The sequence below is a fragment of the Papaver somniferum genome, unplaced genomic scaffold, assembly GCF_003573695.1.
Source record: "Papaver somniferum cultivar HN1 unplaced genomic scaffold, ASM357369v1 unplaced-scaffold_148, whole genome shotgun sequence".
In the NCBI taxonomy this organism is placed as follows: Eukaryota; Viridiplantae; Streptophyta; class Magnoliopsida; order Ranunculales; family Papaveraceae; genus Papaver; species Papaver somniferum.
This window is the reverse complement of record NW_020624154.1, coordinates 1688876-1705739: the sequence shown is the minus strand read 5'-3', so window position 1 is coordinate 1705739 and position 16864 is coordinate 1688876. Positions and strand designations below refer to the sequence as shown.

At 36.1% G+C, this 16864-nt stretch overlaps 1 protein-coding gene across 2 annotated transcripts; it reads left to right on the top strand.

Annotated features, from left to right (window-relative positions):
* Window positions 1-6152: 6152 nt before the first annotated feature.
* LOC113335479 (putative ion channel POLLUX-like 2) lies at window positions 6153-15922 on the top strand. 2 transcript variants are annotated; one of them, XM_026581518.1, is made up of 24 exons: window positions 6153-6446; window positions 6551-6627; window positions 7012-7187; window positions 7831-8111; window positions 8194-8265; window positions 8968-9043; window positions 9173-9271; window positions 9359-9513; window positions 9610-9714; window positions 10113-10199; window positions 10695-10779; window positions 10867-11014; window positions 11815-11891; window positions 11973-12053; window positions 12871-13056; window positions 13138-13251; window positions 13559-13651; window positions 13745-13871; window positions 13949-14025; window positions 14450-14497; window positions 14613-14682; window positions 14791-14864; window positions 15290-15400; window positions 15537-15922. In XM_026581518.1, the coding sequence occupies exons 1-24, from the start codon at window positions 6352-6354 to the stop codon at window positions 15645-15647; spliced, it is 2625 nt and encodes an 874-aa protein (XP_026437303.1). In that variant the 5' UTR covers window positions 6153-6351; the 3' UTR covers window positions 15648-15922. The 2 variants fall into 2 exon arrangements, with proteins under 2 accessions (XP_026437303.1, XP_026437304.1); XM_026581519.1 differs by lacking the exons at window positions 6153-6446; window positions 7012-7187.
* The last annotated feature ends 942 nt before the right edge of the window (window positions 15923-16864 follow it).

The window sequence follows — 16864 nt, the reverse complement described above, 5'->3', positions numbered from 1 at the left end:
GCATAATGGTGCGGCTGTCGTGGTTGGCATGCCTTGGCGCGGTGAGGTGGCTGGCATGGCATGTCATTGGCACAGTGGTGCGGCTGGCATGGTTGGCATGCCTTGGCGCGGAGACGTGGATGGCATGGTTTTCCATTGGCACGGTGGTGCGGCTGACATGGTTGGCATGCCTTGGCACTGAGACGTGGCTGTCATGGTTTGTCATTGGCACAGTGGTGCAGATGGCATGGTTGGCAAGCCTTGGCGCGAAGATGTGGCTGGCATGGTTTGTCATTGGCACTGTGGTGCGGCTGGCATGGTTGGCATGCCTTGGCGCGGTGAGGTGGCTGGCATGGCATGCCATTGGCACAGTGGCGCGGCTGGCATGGTTGGCATACCTTGGCGCAGAGACGTGGATGGCATGGTTTTCCATTGACACGGTGGTGTGGCTGGCATGGTTGGCATGCCTTGGCGCAGAGACGTGGCTGGCATGGTTTTCCATTTGCACGGTGGCGTGAGAATTAGGGTTTGGTATGTACGAAGATGATGTCGGTCAATACTAAGGGTTCTGCTGTGGAACATGACACATGTATAAAAAAAGGTACCCTGGTAATTCTTACGTAGGCATGCTGATTGATTCAATAAATGCTCTAGTGGTCATAGTGACGTCATGTCAGATGTATGGTTTTACGATTTTAACCCTAAGATAAAAACCACCATCAACAGATGGGTTTTTTTAAATTTCTTGTTTGATAAGGTTATTGGTGAAGTATTCCAACGTGAAACAAGGAATAAATCGAGTTTTCTTCCAGTATATGTCGGTGATAAATGATGTTGATTGGTGAGTCTTTAGAGTCCTTAATGGAACGGGAATATGGGTTTGTGGTATGTATGAAAGAGTTTGCAGAGAAGGAGACGCAATCAACTTTAAAGCCAACAATATGCTCATATCTCCCTCTCAGGAGAAAATACATGCACGGTACTTGTGTAAATGCATGAACGAGTATTTTCTTCAAAATTAAAAATTCAACTGCGGCCAGCTTAGCTTATGTAAGTTACCGAATTCTGGCTGTGACAGACCAGGAAATTACGCCTACAACGCCAGGGTGCGCATGCCATAGCTCCCCAGTGCACCACTCTGATGTTAGTGAATGGGGCCGTAAAGCTTATCGTTGCGCCAGGTGCAAGCACGTCCATTTTCCTTTGCAATCACGATGCCTTGAACTTAGATTTCACATTGTTTTAATTTACCCTTGTTCTGTAAAGGGTATAAAGTTGTAAAGGCTAATGCATACGCATTATTGCATGCATCACTAGTTTCCAAGTTTTTTTTTTCCAGATATAAGGCATACCTTGACTCGCACATAACCCATTTCAAGCCTATTTCTTCTTACTTCGCTTGGGCATTGAGATAAAATCATGCACTTGTCTTGCTTGTGCTAAGGGTGCATCATCCAGGCTCATGTCGTACTTTCCTTACATCATCCTTGTGATGCAAGTGACTTATGCAAGCTCGCCCTTACTTGCATGTCGATATAAATTTCTTTCATTTCCGTGTCTGATGCGCCACTGGTGCATGCATACATCGAATAAGTTGATAGGCAATATAAGCATCCAATGAATGGGAAACAACTTGCCTCACCAATTATGGCAAAAATCATCTCTTGCATCGCCTTTCCAAGTCAGATGATATGAGTTACCATAATGTCGCAATCACCTCGAAATTAGATGATATGATCGGAAACGTGTTGAACCATTAATGCTGCAACTCATTGCGGATGCCTATGTACCCTTATCCATACCTTGAAGGGATCAAGCACTGACCGTAGTTCATCCTCGTCCGGACAAGAAACGAAAACCAACTCATTTTTCAAGCCCAAAGCCAAGCAATAGGCCTAATCCGCATATGCCAAAGAGTCCTTTGTAAATCATGCGCAAGAATGTGCATCATTGGCCTTTCCATCGTGTTTCACCATGGTGGTGCATCACTAGTTCGCTAAGTGGAAACAATGATGCCTAAGTATCATAAAGCTCTCTTAACTAAGGAACGCGCCATAATGATGTTCCGGCATCATATATGCTAAGATATGAAGCTTAAGGCCTACCCAGAGAGTGATCAATATTAGAAACTGATCTAGTTTATTCACAGATCATGCATCAAGCTGTGGATTTCTAGATTACTCTCAATTCCTTCACCGTGAAACAAAAAGATTAAACCAGTTGCACAAGTCACCTAGACCCATTCACCTAAATATTGTACCTCGCCTAAATGTTGTACCTCCAGCATTGGACGAATGCCAACTTTCCCTGGTGACAGTTGAAGGAAGTTCGGGTACTAAAGAAAAACTTGTCACTGAGGAGGCTCGCTAACGAAACCATTGATTCTCAGTGCTTTAATTTCAGGATGTATTTGGAACATATTGTACGAAAGTTGTAGCCGAAGTAGTTGACCATTTTGGTGGTCGCTCCATCCAAACTTAAGGTTACATTCTTTTACCTTCATTAAAAATCTATTTGCTCAATTCTGGATTTGGCTTCCCGTTTCTTGCCACCAACAACTCAAATACATTAAAATCATAAACCTTTTTAAGTATCTCCATTTAATTTCTTTTTATAGTTCTTTTTATAGTTGAAACCACTGCTAACAATTTTCAGTGCTTTGTATAGTTGTTATTTTAATAAAATAACACGGTGTATTTTATGAGGCATGAAGCGGAAAAAAAAAGGTTCTAAAGCCAGTTTTAGAATTACAATAAATTTTGTTCATGTTAGATTTTATTATTTCCTATTTTTAATTTTAATAATTTACTATTTTTAAATCTCCTTGGATAAATATTCCATTCATGGAAAATAATATGTTTCCACATGGGCAGACATGTGAGAATTTGTATCTTGTTGAAATTCAAGTAAGGCCGTAAATATCCAACTTTAGTTAGATGTAAGAATTTTGAATTTTTAACAAGCAATGAAAACTCTTAGTCTCTTTCTTCATCTTGTTAGCGCATTGCTCGGTCGAACTAACAAGTGTTGTTATCTCAAGCTTGTTGTCAAATTTAGTTGTCAAAACTATATCTTGATTTCTAGTCTACAATTAGTTAAGTCTCGAACTAGGATAGAAATATGTAGTTGAGAATCGGACATCGTTGTGTTTTACCGTTTAGTTGTCAAAACTATATCTTGATTTCTAGTCTACAATTAGTTAAGTCTCGAACTAGGATAAAAGTATGTAGTTGAGAATCATACATCACTGTGTTTTACCGTTTGAAGTCGAAGATCAACCGAAGCTTTTGGAGAACTTCTTCAACAAAAGGTAAGTGAAGACTGAACCACCTTTTCCTCAAGTTATATTGATCCTTCTATCTATGAGACGTTGTTGCATAACAAATTAGACTATCATAAGCATATCAAGAATTTCGAGTCAAGTTTATCTTGGTAATTAATTCTTGAAATATATATGACTAAGCTTAATGAGCATTTGTTCATATTTGATGAATTTCGGTTAAGAACAATTTATTGTTCATAATCTAAATTGTGATTTAAGAATTATCATTCGAAAATAGAATGGAACAGTGATATGTGTCACTGGTGTTATTTGGGAATGTTTCGAATGATTTACAAAGAAATATAGAACTACTGTAATTTTGGATACATGATAGTATGCATACCAGTTTACATAATGGTGAAAACTGTTATAGGTCTGGAGCCGCAATACATGTACTCAATACACGTACCTAAGTAGCTATATGTCGACAGTGACTTAGTGGTACGCATACCTGGTATCCATACCACAAAAAGTTTGTAAACTCGTGAACCTGGGATGGTACGCATACCTAGTATGCATATCAGAAAATAACTGTTGGTTTTGAAATCGGTGTGGTATCCATACCTGATACGCAAATTGGAAAAGTTCTGTATGTTCCGGAACTTATATTTGTCTTAAGGGTACACATACCCGGTACATGTACCATGACAAATATACGAACAAGGTTGAGTACACGTAGCTGGTACACGTACTTACCCTGTCGAATATTTTCAGATGCACATAAAATTATTTCTGTGAGATAATTAGCATTAGAATAAATCTCTAAGAACACTATATAGACATTATTGATCACATTATAACCTATGGTTGTGACTCAGACTTAAAGTTTTAAGTGTTTATGAAAATGATTTAAGCGTATGGTTCAATCGGTTAGTTTCGTCTAACCGTTTATGAACAATGTCTTTGTACATGGTTTGGTTACGGTTCATCCTTACCAGAGTGTATATCTTGAAATGTCAATCACATTTCAAAGGTTCATCTAACGATGAATATTGTTTGCTTGGTCCCAAAGCTATCTTAGCTTAAACCTAAAACAACTTATACTTTGAAAGTCTATAAAAGGGGAACCTCAAGCAACTTGGATCTTTGAATCCCGACACTATCTTTGTGTGTCCTTGTTGTAAACTAGAGTCATCCTCTCCTTCAAACCCTTTTAGGATTTAGCGACTAAAAACACTTCATAAGGATTCATGAAGCCAGGTCCAACTATCTTTTTTCTTGATAGTTCGAGTATCTTGATCTTGTTTGATTGTTGAGCTTGCTCCATCATTCAAGATAGATAGCAATTGCAAAGTTCTCTTAGTCAGGAATATTTACAGTTAACTTTTTGTGAATCGAACTTAACCGTAAATATATTTACGCCTAGAAACCTAACCGTAACTACACACATATTATTTATTTTTAATTTCACGGTTAGGGGTTCTTAGTTTCCTAACCGTACCAACTTCAGAGAACAAAATTATTGTTAGCAAATTGAACATACCTAACCGTAACTAGTTCTGCAAACCTAATTTTCTCAATAAATCACCATTTCAAACACCAAACAAGGAAAAACATAGATGAGTTTGTATCGAATCAAACATCACAAAACCATTGGGTGTAGTTGGGGAATATCGATTTGTGACCGGTTTCATCTTAGTTTTCTTGATTCAGCTGTTGATTATCAATTCTTTGTTAAGTTGTTGTCGATCACCATCACTTGATTGGGAGAATAGATGAAAGGAAAACTGGTTTTGATTTTACTTTGGTTTTTTATTTGATTATTAGATTTAAATGAATGGAAGGGCAATTCAGACATTTTAAATGTTTTTATGACACCCCCATAACCAACTAATTAGGATCTTGTGTGAAGCACCTCTATTGGAATCTGAAGCCCCCGTTTGGGATTACTTTTTTTCAACCAAAAGCACTTTGTAACAACTTGTAACAAACTTTTACCAAAAATTGTGTTTGGTAAATTTTTTTCAAAGTGCTTTTGGAGAGAAGCACTTTCATTTTAGGCCTGCTTTTAAAAGCTACTCAGCACTAGCTTTCAAAAGCTGGAAAAGCAGAAGTTGTAGACCCACATAATTCAATTTAATTGATTCTCTATTTTAACCTGGTTAATTTATTATAAAGACAAGGTTTACCCTCAAATATTGTACATTTAACATTATATTTCTAAATTTTATTTTATTTCTCCTTTCTTTTCATTTTTTGTTTAATATAATAAATACAATAATAACTAAAAATTATTATTTGAAATAATAAAAAATTTAATAAATATTAAAATAATGATATTTTCTAAGCAAACCATAATCAAAAAAATTATTAAAAAAATAAATAAAATAAATATTACTTATATTTTATTAAATATGTTAAAATTAGAAATATAATTTATTATAATAAAATTGTATTTAAAACTAATTTTTGAAATATGCCTATTTTCGTCATTAACTACATCACCAGCACTTTTAAATACCAATTTACCAAACAGAATTTACAGTTTGTTAATTGCACAGTGGTTTTTAAATTATAGCTTACCAAACGCCATGCCGATTTATTTTCACAGCACAGCACATCAACGCACAACACAACACAAAATCGTTTTTCTGTAATTCACGGAAAATACCAAACTAGCTTATATTAGGTTTCCTATTACAAAAAAGATTTTTTTTTTAGGTTTTTGCCGAGCCTTTTGATACATATAGGCTATAGCCCTTACCGGCCACGTGTTTTGTAGATATCACTTATAAGGTCATAATCTTCTTCTTCGCAGGTGGGATCCACTAGATTTTCGCACATGTTGTCATGACTAAGAACAAATCTCGAGGAAGTGTACTTTCATCTTTCTTCTTGATTTTCATTCTCTCAATTTATCCGCAGATTCCATACTGGTCAGTCAGTTTGGAGCTCAGCAAACTTGTTATCAATAAACCAACAATGAACTCCACTCATCATTAATTCTCAATTCTTTTCTATTCCGGATCGTCTGTTCTAATACCATTTCATTGGTGTCTTCAAGGTGTTCTACGTAATTCCTCAATCATTTCTATGATTTGAGTGACATTATGACGATGATGATTCATCAGTTGCAAACTTCACATATATGGACGTCACCTCGGGTTTCTCATTTCAACAAATTTTTTTCTTCGTCTAACAAGAGGTTTACTTTTGGATTATATTTTCTTGAATATAGACCGCAATGTGTTAGAATTTAGAGGTTTAAATACAGTGTCATTGACGAATATGGATAATGTTCGCTTTCAGGAATTTCGTTCCGATTTTCTGTTGGTCAGTGACGCGTCCAACTGTTCGTGCTTGCTCGTTTTTTAGGCAAGATGAAGGTGTGGTTTAGTAGTAATCTACTTATTTATGCAGTATCATGGAATTATTGTGTGTATCATATGACATTTACCTTCTTTATGTTAATGCGAGCAAAGTGCATTTAGGTAAACATGTTAATCTGGTCACATTTTCATTTTACTGTCTCAGAGGTATGTCTTGGAGATTGATGATCATTGATTAGATTTCGACTATCCATAGTTGTGATGGAGTTCATGTTTTTGTTTTTTTGAGTGGGTGTAAGCATACTGTGTTGCACTTAGTATAACCTTGATGGAGAACGTAGTCATGTATTTTTAATGTTCTCTATTGTCTATGTGTATATCATATACTGTTTGTAATTTTTAGCACTCACAAGAGTAATGAACTAAAGACATTTCTTGCAGGGAAGTGGAAAGTCAGATCACAAGAAACATGCGATAAGAATAATAGGCCTGCATCTTTACATGTTTCAAGAGCGTCATCTCTTAAGATGAATCTAGAAAATTCTCAGGTTGAGAAGATTGTACCTGGAATTCATACTGATTCCAAAAGAGCGCTGCTTTTGTGGATTTCTCTGAAGGTGTACTTTTTACTGCAATATGGTACAGGGATTTAGGTTAAATTCTTAGTAGTTACGCTATAGGAAAAAACAACTACTGAGTAATGAACTTTTAAGTGGATTCTTTAGAATTCTAGTTACTAACTAACCTACTTACACCACTCAAACCAGACTATTAGGATTTATGGTTAGTTTCGCTTTTCAGATGCATCGGGCATATAATCCAGGCATTCATCTGCCGTACCTCGTGAAGTTTATTTACTTAGCGCTTGAATATGACATGAAAAGTTCGAAAGTGGTTGATGACTTGACGAGTAGAATCTTCTTTGAAACATTGCAACTAGCAAGCATATTGATTAGCTTTTGAATGAAATGTTCAACGTAATCGTATAAAAGCAGATGCACTGTATGAATGTGAAACCACATATCAAAGTCTGCAACCTTGTATTTGTAGGTTATGTGCATTTTATATCAAGAAGATATGTGCATTATCTCATTGACTTTTCAAATGAAGCCATATGGTGTGTTACATTTTCATTTCGTTCTATTTCCTTGTGGTGATGAAAACATTCAAATACTTTTTATTGACCTGAGCAGCTGGAAGCTGAGATTAGTAGGTTGTACAGTTGGTTAGCTTTTCTGAAGTATTCAGCAACATGTGCAGGACCGCCAGGGTGAACTTCTTATAGGATCTATGCTGTCATATATCCTACTCAAATTAACACAGTTAAATTTTGTCAAGACATTTATGAAGATGGTACATAGCTTACATCCGCATGTGCTTCAAGCTTTTGAGGCTAATACCTCACCTTTCGCTTGTATATCTAATTCGAAACCTGTTCCTCTTGGACTGGATGTCTCCTTGCCATCATTTCAAGATATTAAATGGAATTTTGGACGATTAGCGTATCTATTCAACATGCACCTGGAAAGAAATATTGGCACGTAAGTGAAGCGAAATCAATATGATTTGGAGAAGTGAAAAATCGTTGTTCGATGGCTCATTTTTTGTTGTTGATGTTTTTAGGTTCTTAATAGTCCTCCTTGTGGCATGTTTCTCTTTTGTCCTCATCGGAGGTTTCTTATTCTTCAAATTCAGGTAACTTATTTGGTATTTGATTCATGCTGAATTAAGATTTAAAGTGCTGTGTTTTGTAATGAACTTAATCTCCTCTTGTCTAGCTGGAAAATGGTTGTATGCTAAACTTGCTTGAATTTACGAGTGTTGGTAGCCAGTAAGGCTACAATTCCTAACAAACAGGCAATTCAACTCTCTCCGTATTGCTTGTTTTGCAAATTGCCATGACCATTGGTTTAATAAAGATCATTTTCATATCTCTGTTCTTCTTTTCGTGACAACAACAGTTAGCTTTTTAACTTCCGTCTTTGGCTTACATCATATCCTTATTTATGAAAACTTTTGTTTCTTTATTGTGTAAACTAATAAGATATTGTATTATCGAGTTGTTTTGTTTAGTGATTTCTGTTTCCTTCTTGTTGTGCTTGTGCCAGTCAAATCATACACTGCAGGTTTGAGTCTGTTTCTCATATTCAACTGAGTCTTTTCTGTGTTTCCCAGTAGCATGCAAAGCACATTGACTGTTCTCATTAGAATCAAATATTTCCATGTTTTACCAAATGTATGTATTTTATCATGATTCTTTATGGGTTACTGCTAATTTGATCCCCTCTTACTTGTGATATGATAATCATCGTTATGCAGATATAGTTTTTTCTCTGTTCATTGTAATATTGTGTGCAAGTTTTGTTAATTAGAATGTCTTTTCTTAATGTTTTGTAGGAATCAGTCTCAGTCACTTGAGGAATGCATGTGGGAAGCTTGGGCATGCCTTTGTTCATCATCTACGCACTTAAGAGTATTTTCTGTCCCTCCAAACATAATTTTCTGTTTCTTAACCTCAGTTAACTCTTCTTGCAATATTTTGGTTTTCTAACTGCTAGACAAATCTGAAGTTTAAATTTCACACTGTCTTGTTGATTCACAGCAAAGAACACGTCTAGAACGTGTTCTTGGTTTCATACTTGCTATATGGGGCATTTTATTTTATTCTCGCTTACTGAGTACAATGACGGAAGAATTCAGGGTAGGTTGTTTTGATAAATCAATTATTGAAAAAGTGTTACATGGCCGTAATTAATGGGGTTGATATATATGACTAGCATTTCTACAGAGTAATATGCAAAGGCTCAGAGAAGGAGCTCAAGTTCAAGTTATGGAACAAGATCATATTATTATTTGTGGAATAAATAGTCACTTGAATTTTATACTAAAGCAGTTAAATAAGCATCATGAGTTCGCGGTTCGCTTAGGTACTGCCAAATCTAGGTATTTGCTCAAAATCATTGTTACTACAAGTATGCAAGGATCTTTTTTGGAGTACTATCATGATTAAATTTGTACACTTGCTTCGATATATGACAGGAGGCAAAGAATACTTCTCTTATCTGATCTTCCAAGGAAGCAGATGGATAAGATTGCGGATAGTGTAGCTAAAGATCTAAACCATATAGATATCCTTACAAAGAGGTATTTACATGTCCAGTTTTTTCTTTTACTCGTTTCCAGTTTTTTATGCATACTCACAGTTTGTGAAGGTTACATTCTGGGAACCAGTTCTCAAAATGGCCTCCAGAACCATTTTCCTTTTCTAGCGTAGATGTATTTCGTTCACTTAGAAAATGTGCATTTAAATTAGAGGGGAGGGAAGCTCCTAGAGTAGAACACTGTTAAGGTGAAACAGCAAAAATACTGGTGCACTTATTTGCTTTCTTGATTATGTAACCCTTTTATCACGTTACCAGGAACAAAACAAATAATACAGACTAGTTTATTTTGTTTGCTTCACAGATTACCTGTCATTTTTTGTTCCTTCCGGTATGTGATAATGCTTTGGGCAGATCTTACCTTAATTTCTACATTTGCAGTTGTAGCCTAAGTTTGACGAAATCCTTTCAAAGAGCAGCGGCTGAGAAGGCACGCTCAGTCATAATATTGCCAACAAAAGGAGATCGGTGAGACTTTAAAATTTAGTCAAGCTAATGTGAATTTATATGTGTGCTTTAAAAGCCTTCATACCCTCAAAATGTAGGTAATATTTTGGAGCTTATTTTTCGATTTTGTAAAATTTCCCAAAAATTCCTTTATTCCCTTTCATGGTTGGTATTGCAATTGCATCCTTTGGATATACTTGTCACTTCAACGTGAACACGCAATACTTATGAGGCCTTCTATGACCTGGGAAAGTCTAACTACCTTACATTTGTCGCCGGATACTTGTAAAAAAAACTGTTCTCGAAAATGAAATTTGGCATTACTTTTTGCTTTACTTAATTTTTCCTTTTTTGATTTTGGTAACTTTGACATGGGTTTCATTTCTAGCCTACCCCAACTGGTTTGTGACTAAAGGCGTATGTAGAATTGCTTCCCTCATATGTTACGTGGCGTGAGATTATTTTGGTCATCTTTTTCATTGAAGCTAATGACCAGAATCACTACCAAATATTCAGGTACCAAGTTGACACAGATGCATTTCTTTCCATGTTAGCTCTTCAGCCACTTTCAAAGATGGCACATGTTCCCACCATTGTTGAGGTATACCACTCATAGATCTTATACATGCATGAATTATTTCTGTATTTTATATGAAGAACATGAACAATATCTAATAACTGAATGTAGGTCTCAAATTCCAGTACATGCGCGCTTTTGAAATCAATTTCAGGGGTAAACGTGCAGCCAGTTGAAAATGTTGCATCCAAATTATTTGTTCAATGCTCTCGGCAGAAGGGATTGATAAAGATATACAGGCACTTACTTAATTATCGAAGTACTAATTTCTTTTCACTTTAGCCTACTTAAAGAAATTAATTTTCTCTTTTTTCGTTGATCGGTGTCTTTTGCCCTCTTCTTCTGTTCTATGTTTCTACGTACAACTATAATAGCATGAGGTTTGAGAGTTTTGGTTGCATTTCCAGAAGGCTTTCTCTGTCAGCTGAACTTAAGAATTGATTTATTAAAAACAGTAGTTCAAAATATATGGTTTGTCTCCTTTAACTCAAGTGATTGCAGGAGATTAATTCTACAGCATGGTTGCAAAATTAGAACGTTATCTTGTAGCTTTACGCATGAACTTTATATGCTTATGTAGCCTTTTGTGTGTAATTGTTTTGACTTTTCATTATGGTCCCTTCATCTGAAGGGTCCAATGTGCTACCCAAATTTGTTTATCGAGCTGAAACTGAATGTTGTACTCCTTATGTTGACCATCCTCCTCGGAAATCAGCTTCTTTGTGAAGTTCACAACGCCGTTTTCATATAATTAACAATATTTTAATCATTAATCCTGGGGATACAACCTTAGAATGAGTACACTTTTTTAACAAGGATTAGAAATTTCTCTGAAGAAATCTGTCGATAAAATTTCAACTGAGGTCTATAATTCAACAAAAATCATTAGCTATGCATCTCTTAACAGCAAGGAATGCTGTATATACCATGACGCTTAACAATTATCCAATAACTGAAGTCCAATGTTAATGTAGCCTAAGTGACATACGCTCTCGACTTCACTACCAGTGAACTTATATTAAGCTCTTATACCATTAAAAATCTATGTTCTTTTTGCAGAAAATGTATTCAACCTTTGCAGCTTTCCAAGCCTTGCAGGATTGAAGTATAGGACTCTTAGACGTGGATTTGATGAGGTGAATCCTGTTAATGCAGCTACTTCTGTTGAAAAATGTTGCTCCTTTTCTGATGATTTCTATTCTATCTGTTCCCCTCAGGTAGTTGTCTGTGGGATCTATAGAAGCGGGAATATATATTTCCATCCTAAGGATGATGAAGTATTGAAGGAAACTGACAAGGTATGAGCTTTACTTCAATCATTATAGTAATCGACCAACACAAACATATGGATGATGGGGCCAATTTCCCATTTTCTAAAATATAATGTGGTGAATCTTGAATTAGTTGCTTAAAGATTTTCACAACTTTTTTTCACTTGTTTTTTTCCCTTTAATTTTCCTGTGGTTTATTCCTAAGGAGCCTATTTTTTTTTCCCCTAGGGGAATTATGTTCCTTCATAAAGTATTGATTAGTAGACAAAAGACAACAATAAGAAACATAAAATGGAAAAAAGTATAATAATGGCTGATTTAACTTGTGTCTCTACCCATTGAAATTTTACTTTGTGTGGTGTTTAAATCCGGCTAAAATTAATTTGTATAGTGTCTGCTGTAAGGTTCTATTTGTATATTCAATTTCCACTTCTATAGTAGCACCTTTCGTCTTCAGAAACAAGGTCAGTTAATCAATTATACCCTCTAGTCTTTATTATAGTCCCGTGACCTATATTTTTCTGTGTAGGTTGTTCTTTGTTTGTTGGGGCGGGGGAGCTTGGTCTCTCTCTAATTTGCTGTGTACTTTTTTTTCTAGTGGCAATATAATTCTTTTTACCGATCAAAGAAAAAAAAAAAAAGGCATCGCCATACAGAGAGAAATCTCTAAGCTGGTGGGCACAAGCCAGCCAACCTTTTATTGGTGCCAATTCTTGTGTTTGTCCTTTCAATGCTTAAATGCTAGTCTTGCAGTTGTATTTTTGCCAAAAGTATTCTAAATGTTTGTTTAGTCCTTGAAGTTTAAAATGCTTAGCTCTTAAAGATGTCCTCTATTCTTATGCAGGTTTTATTCATAGCACCTGTTGATGGTAGGACAAAACCCCAGTTACTTTCTGAAGTATCCATAGAAGAAGATACTACTTCTCAAATTCAAGATCTTGAAAAGATAAGCGACTCTTCCAGTCACATTGCAAAACTGAGAAAAAGGATTGAGAATACTGTTCGTCGGCCTCCGAAATCAAGTTCCAAGGTATAGGCTGATCTCAGATCATTATTTAAGAAAGTATGCTCCATAGTTGTTTACAATCACAAAGTTTTCTTGTGAGTACAGGCATCAGAAGCGAGTGTAGGACCAAAAGAGTGCATACTTATGCTAGGCTGGCGACCTGAAGTTAATGAGATGATTCTCGAGTATGATAATTATCTGGGACCTGGCAGCAAACTTGTAAGCTCGAAATGTTTGAGAATCTTTATACCATATTCTACAGAGTAATATGCTTTTAAATTTAGTTGGTCCTGCTTGAGGTCAGAAAAGCTTAAATTATATAATAGCAAGTGTGTTAACACTTCAGACCTAAGTGTCCCGATCACTGTCTTCTTCTGCTGTATGAAGTGAAACATTGATTAGTGCAAGTTTATCTTGGAGAGATGCAAACCTCACTAAGATTAGAAGTTTCCTCTAAAGAGTCTGCAGTCGGCATGTACTGGTTTTTTAATTAATGCTTGGTTCATTTTACCTACACATTTTGCAGGAAATATTATCAGATGTGCCAATTAATGAGAGAACCAAAGTAACCAACTTTTCTGGCAAAGATAAACTCAAACACGTTGAAGTCTCTCACAGGGTAATGTCTTGATCGTATAGTTTCAACTTTTAATTCAGTTAAGAAAAACTGTCCTTTGTCTCAAATGTTTTTCAATGTTTTCCCGTGTTGCAGATTGGAAATCCCATGAACTTTGATATCCTAACAGAAGCCATTTTGAAAATTCAAAATTCTCTTAAGAAAGGAGAAGGGATTCCTTTGTCAATAGTTGTAATATCCGATAGAGAGTGGCTTGTCGGAGGTAACAAATTATTATAATATGTAGATGGAGTTCCTTACTACTAGTAATAGTCATTTGCTGATTATTTTTGTATGCAGATATAAGCAGAAAAGACAAGCACGCAGCATATTCTCTTCTTCTTGCTGAAAACATTTGCAATGCACATGGTGTTAAGGTCAGCCATTTTTATAATCCCTTGATCCATTAGCTCGAGTGACAGATTTATTTTTGGAAGGTTTAACCAAGGCTTGTGATGGACAGCTAGCTGATCTGTCTTGAGTGATAAGTGCAAGTGACAAGTCTATTCTGATTAATGACTTGTTACATAGTTAGTCAAGGGAGTGTGTAGATATATGCCTGATACTTTTACGTAAAGAGTAGTGCTACCGAATATTAATATCATAATTTAAATACAAAGTGCAGCTCTATGTATATAACACCTATTATCAGGAGATGCGGTTTGATTTTCTTTTTTTTTAGAAGTATCGATATTTTCATCATCTCTTGGTAATGTTGATTTCATAGTCAAAGAAAGGGCCGAGATTCTTCATGGCTATGGAGGTATACTTACATACTTAATTCTGAGTATCGTTTTGTAGGTGGCACACCTGGTTGCCGAAATTGTAGACACGAAGTTGGGCAAACAGGTAATTCCTCCACATTGATTTGTAAAATTTTCTGATAAAGTTGTTTTGTTAATGTCGCAATTGTCTATGGATTTCATATTCAGTAGTATGCCTAACTCTCCTATAATTGTTACAGATTACAAGAATGAAACCATCTCTGACATATATCGCAGCAGAGGAAATAATGAGCCTTGTAACAGCTCAAGGTTAAATTTGTGTACTCCCTCATGTGAAGAAATTTCTGTCAGAGTATTTGTCTGATTCTATAAAAGTCCTTTGTGTCTGATTCTATAAAAGTCCTTTGTGCATGACAGTGTCAGAGAATGGCGAACTTAATGAAGTCTGGAAAGACATTCTCAATGCAGAAGGAGATGAAATATATGTCAAGGTATGTGCCTCTGGCCCTGTCTAATTTTTATGCTGATATGATATGCGGTGCTCAAATGAATGAACAAGAATAAGGGAAAGAAAACGAAAAAAATGTTTCAGCCTCAGAAACCTCAAATCTAAATACAGGAGGTGCTTGTGGTTTCCTGGGTGAAATTAATCTGTTTCCCCATTTACTCAAAGTCGAAAACTTTTTGAAAATTATTACTAAATATCATTGTGGGTTTAGTACTAAGGATACATTTCAGATTTTACATTTTCTAACTTAAATGAACAACAACATGCTCCGAATGGTGGGAAGATAAAATTGTTTGTTAAAACCAAATAGTTGCGGTCTAAAGGAATCTTGTAACCAGGAACTCCCTGTTCTATATCTAACTTGTAGACAAGGCTCCTAATGTTTTCAGTACATGGCTCTGTTAATAGGGTATTAATCTCTATATGAAAGAAGGGGAAAATCCATCATTTTCCGAACTCTCTGAAAGGGCAAATTTGCGGCGAGAAGTTGCCATTGGTTATGTAAAACACAACAAGAAGGTGAAACCAATTTCTGTTTTATTCCATTCAGCTGCCAAAGCTACAGTTTTTGGCATGCCAAAGATAAAAGCAATTAAAGCAATGAGTATAGCTGAAATCTCTTTGGTGTTTTATATTTAACCTGTGTTCATGACAGGTTATAAATCCAAATCCCAAATCTCAGCCACTTTCCCTGGAGATGACGGACTCATTAATCGTAATCGCTGAGCTTGAAATGGAACCCCCATACAATGTAAATAAAATGTAAAATCTTCATACGATGGTTGAATCTTGATTTAGCCTCTGTTTTTTCATGACTGCTATAGGAGGTTACCGAATTCCATGGGACTCACAACTGGGTCCACTGGATTGGTAACTCCTGTGGACTTCCGTAACCCTCGGTAGCAGCCTTGTATTTTTGTTTTTGTGGTCCGTTCTTACAGCTTGGTGCTGTGCTTGTATTCCATTACTATTCATTATTTTAACATTTTTGTTTTCCTTCAGTGAAATATGTAAATCAATCCTCTTCCTTTTTCTGATTGCTATGGTAGTGCCAGGAATTTTCACACAGTTCTTTTTGTTATTCTATGTGCTCCAGCGCGAATCTTGGATGACTCGGTTTATATTTTTGTATGTAAACAAGTGTAGATTTCCTAGTTACTGCTCTGGTACACCGTTCTAACCCCTTGTTGTCAGATAAATGCATGCTCTCTTTTTTTCTAGGCAAAACGAGAAATTATATTATAATGTTGTTCGTCGTTGTTGTGCGAGTTACATAATCCGAATTCAAAATAAATTTTGAGTCCTTACTTAATAATTCAAAAAGAGCCATGGAGATATTTGTTGGAGAGTAAGTTGTCGGTCCCGTTTTCCGTCCTTCCTTGGCTAAAGCATCTGCCACTTCATTTCCCAGTCTTCCGATATGCATCAGTTGATAATAGATGAATGATTTGCCATAGTCTTGACTTCTTCCAAAATTCTTCGACATTGCCAATCTAAATCGTCATTTGTTCCAGTTAAATAATTGATAACATCTTGGTTGTCCCCTTCGAGAATTACCTTTGTTAGTTTGATTGAAGTTGCCCATTTGATTGCTTCCTTTGCTGCCAAACATTCTGCCATGAGAGCCGATGTTGGAAGTGTTTTAATGCATGTTGTTGTTCCAAAAGGTACCTGAATGATTCTGATCTATGAACCCCCAGTCCCACAGTTAAGTCCCCTTCCTTGAATGATGCATCAGAGTTAATTTTTGTTTTCCCAAACAACGATGGTTTTCATTCCTCTTTTTTTCCCTCTAGTTGTCCCAGTAGTACCCTTGATTCCTTTGTTGATGAGCGAATTATGAACTACTATCTTAGATTCTATGATTCTGATCAGTTCCATCGGTGTAGGTTTCAATTCTTTAAAGACCACATCCCATCTTTCCTTCCATATATTCCAAACCACTATGCCACGGACAGCTGCCCAGTCAGTCATAGGATCATC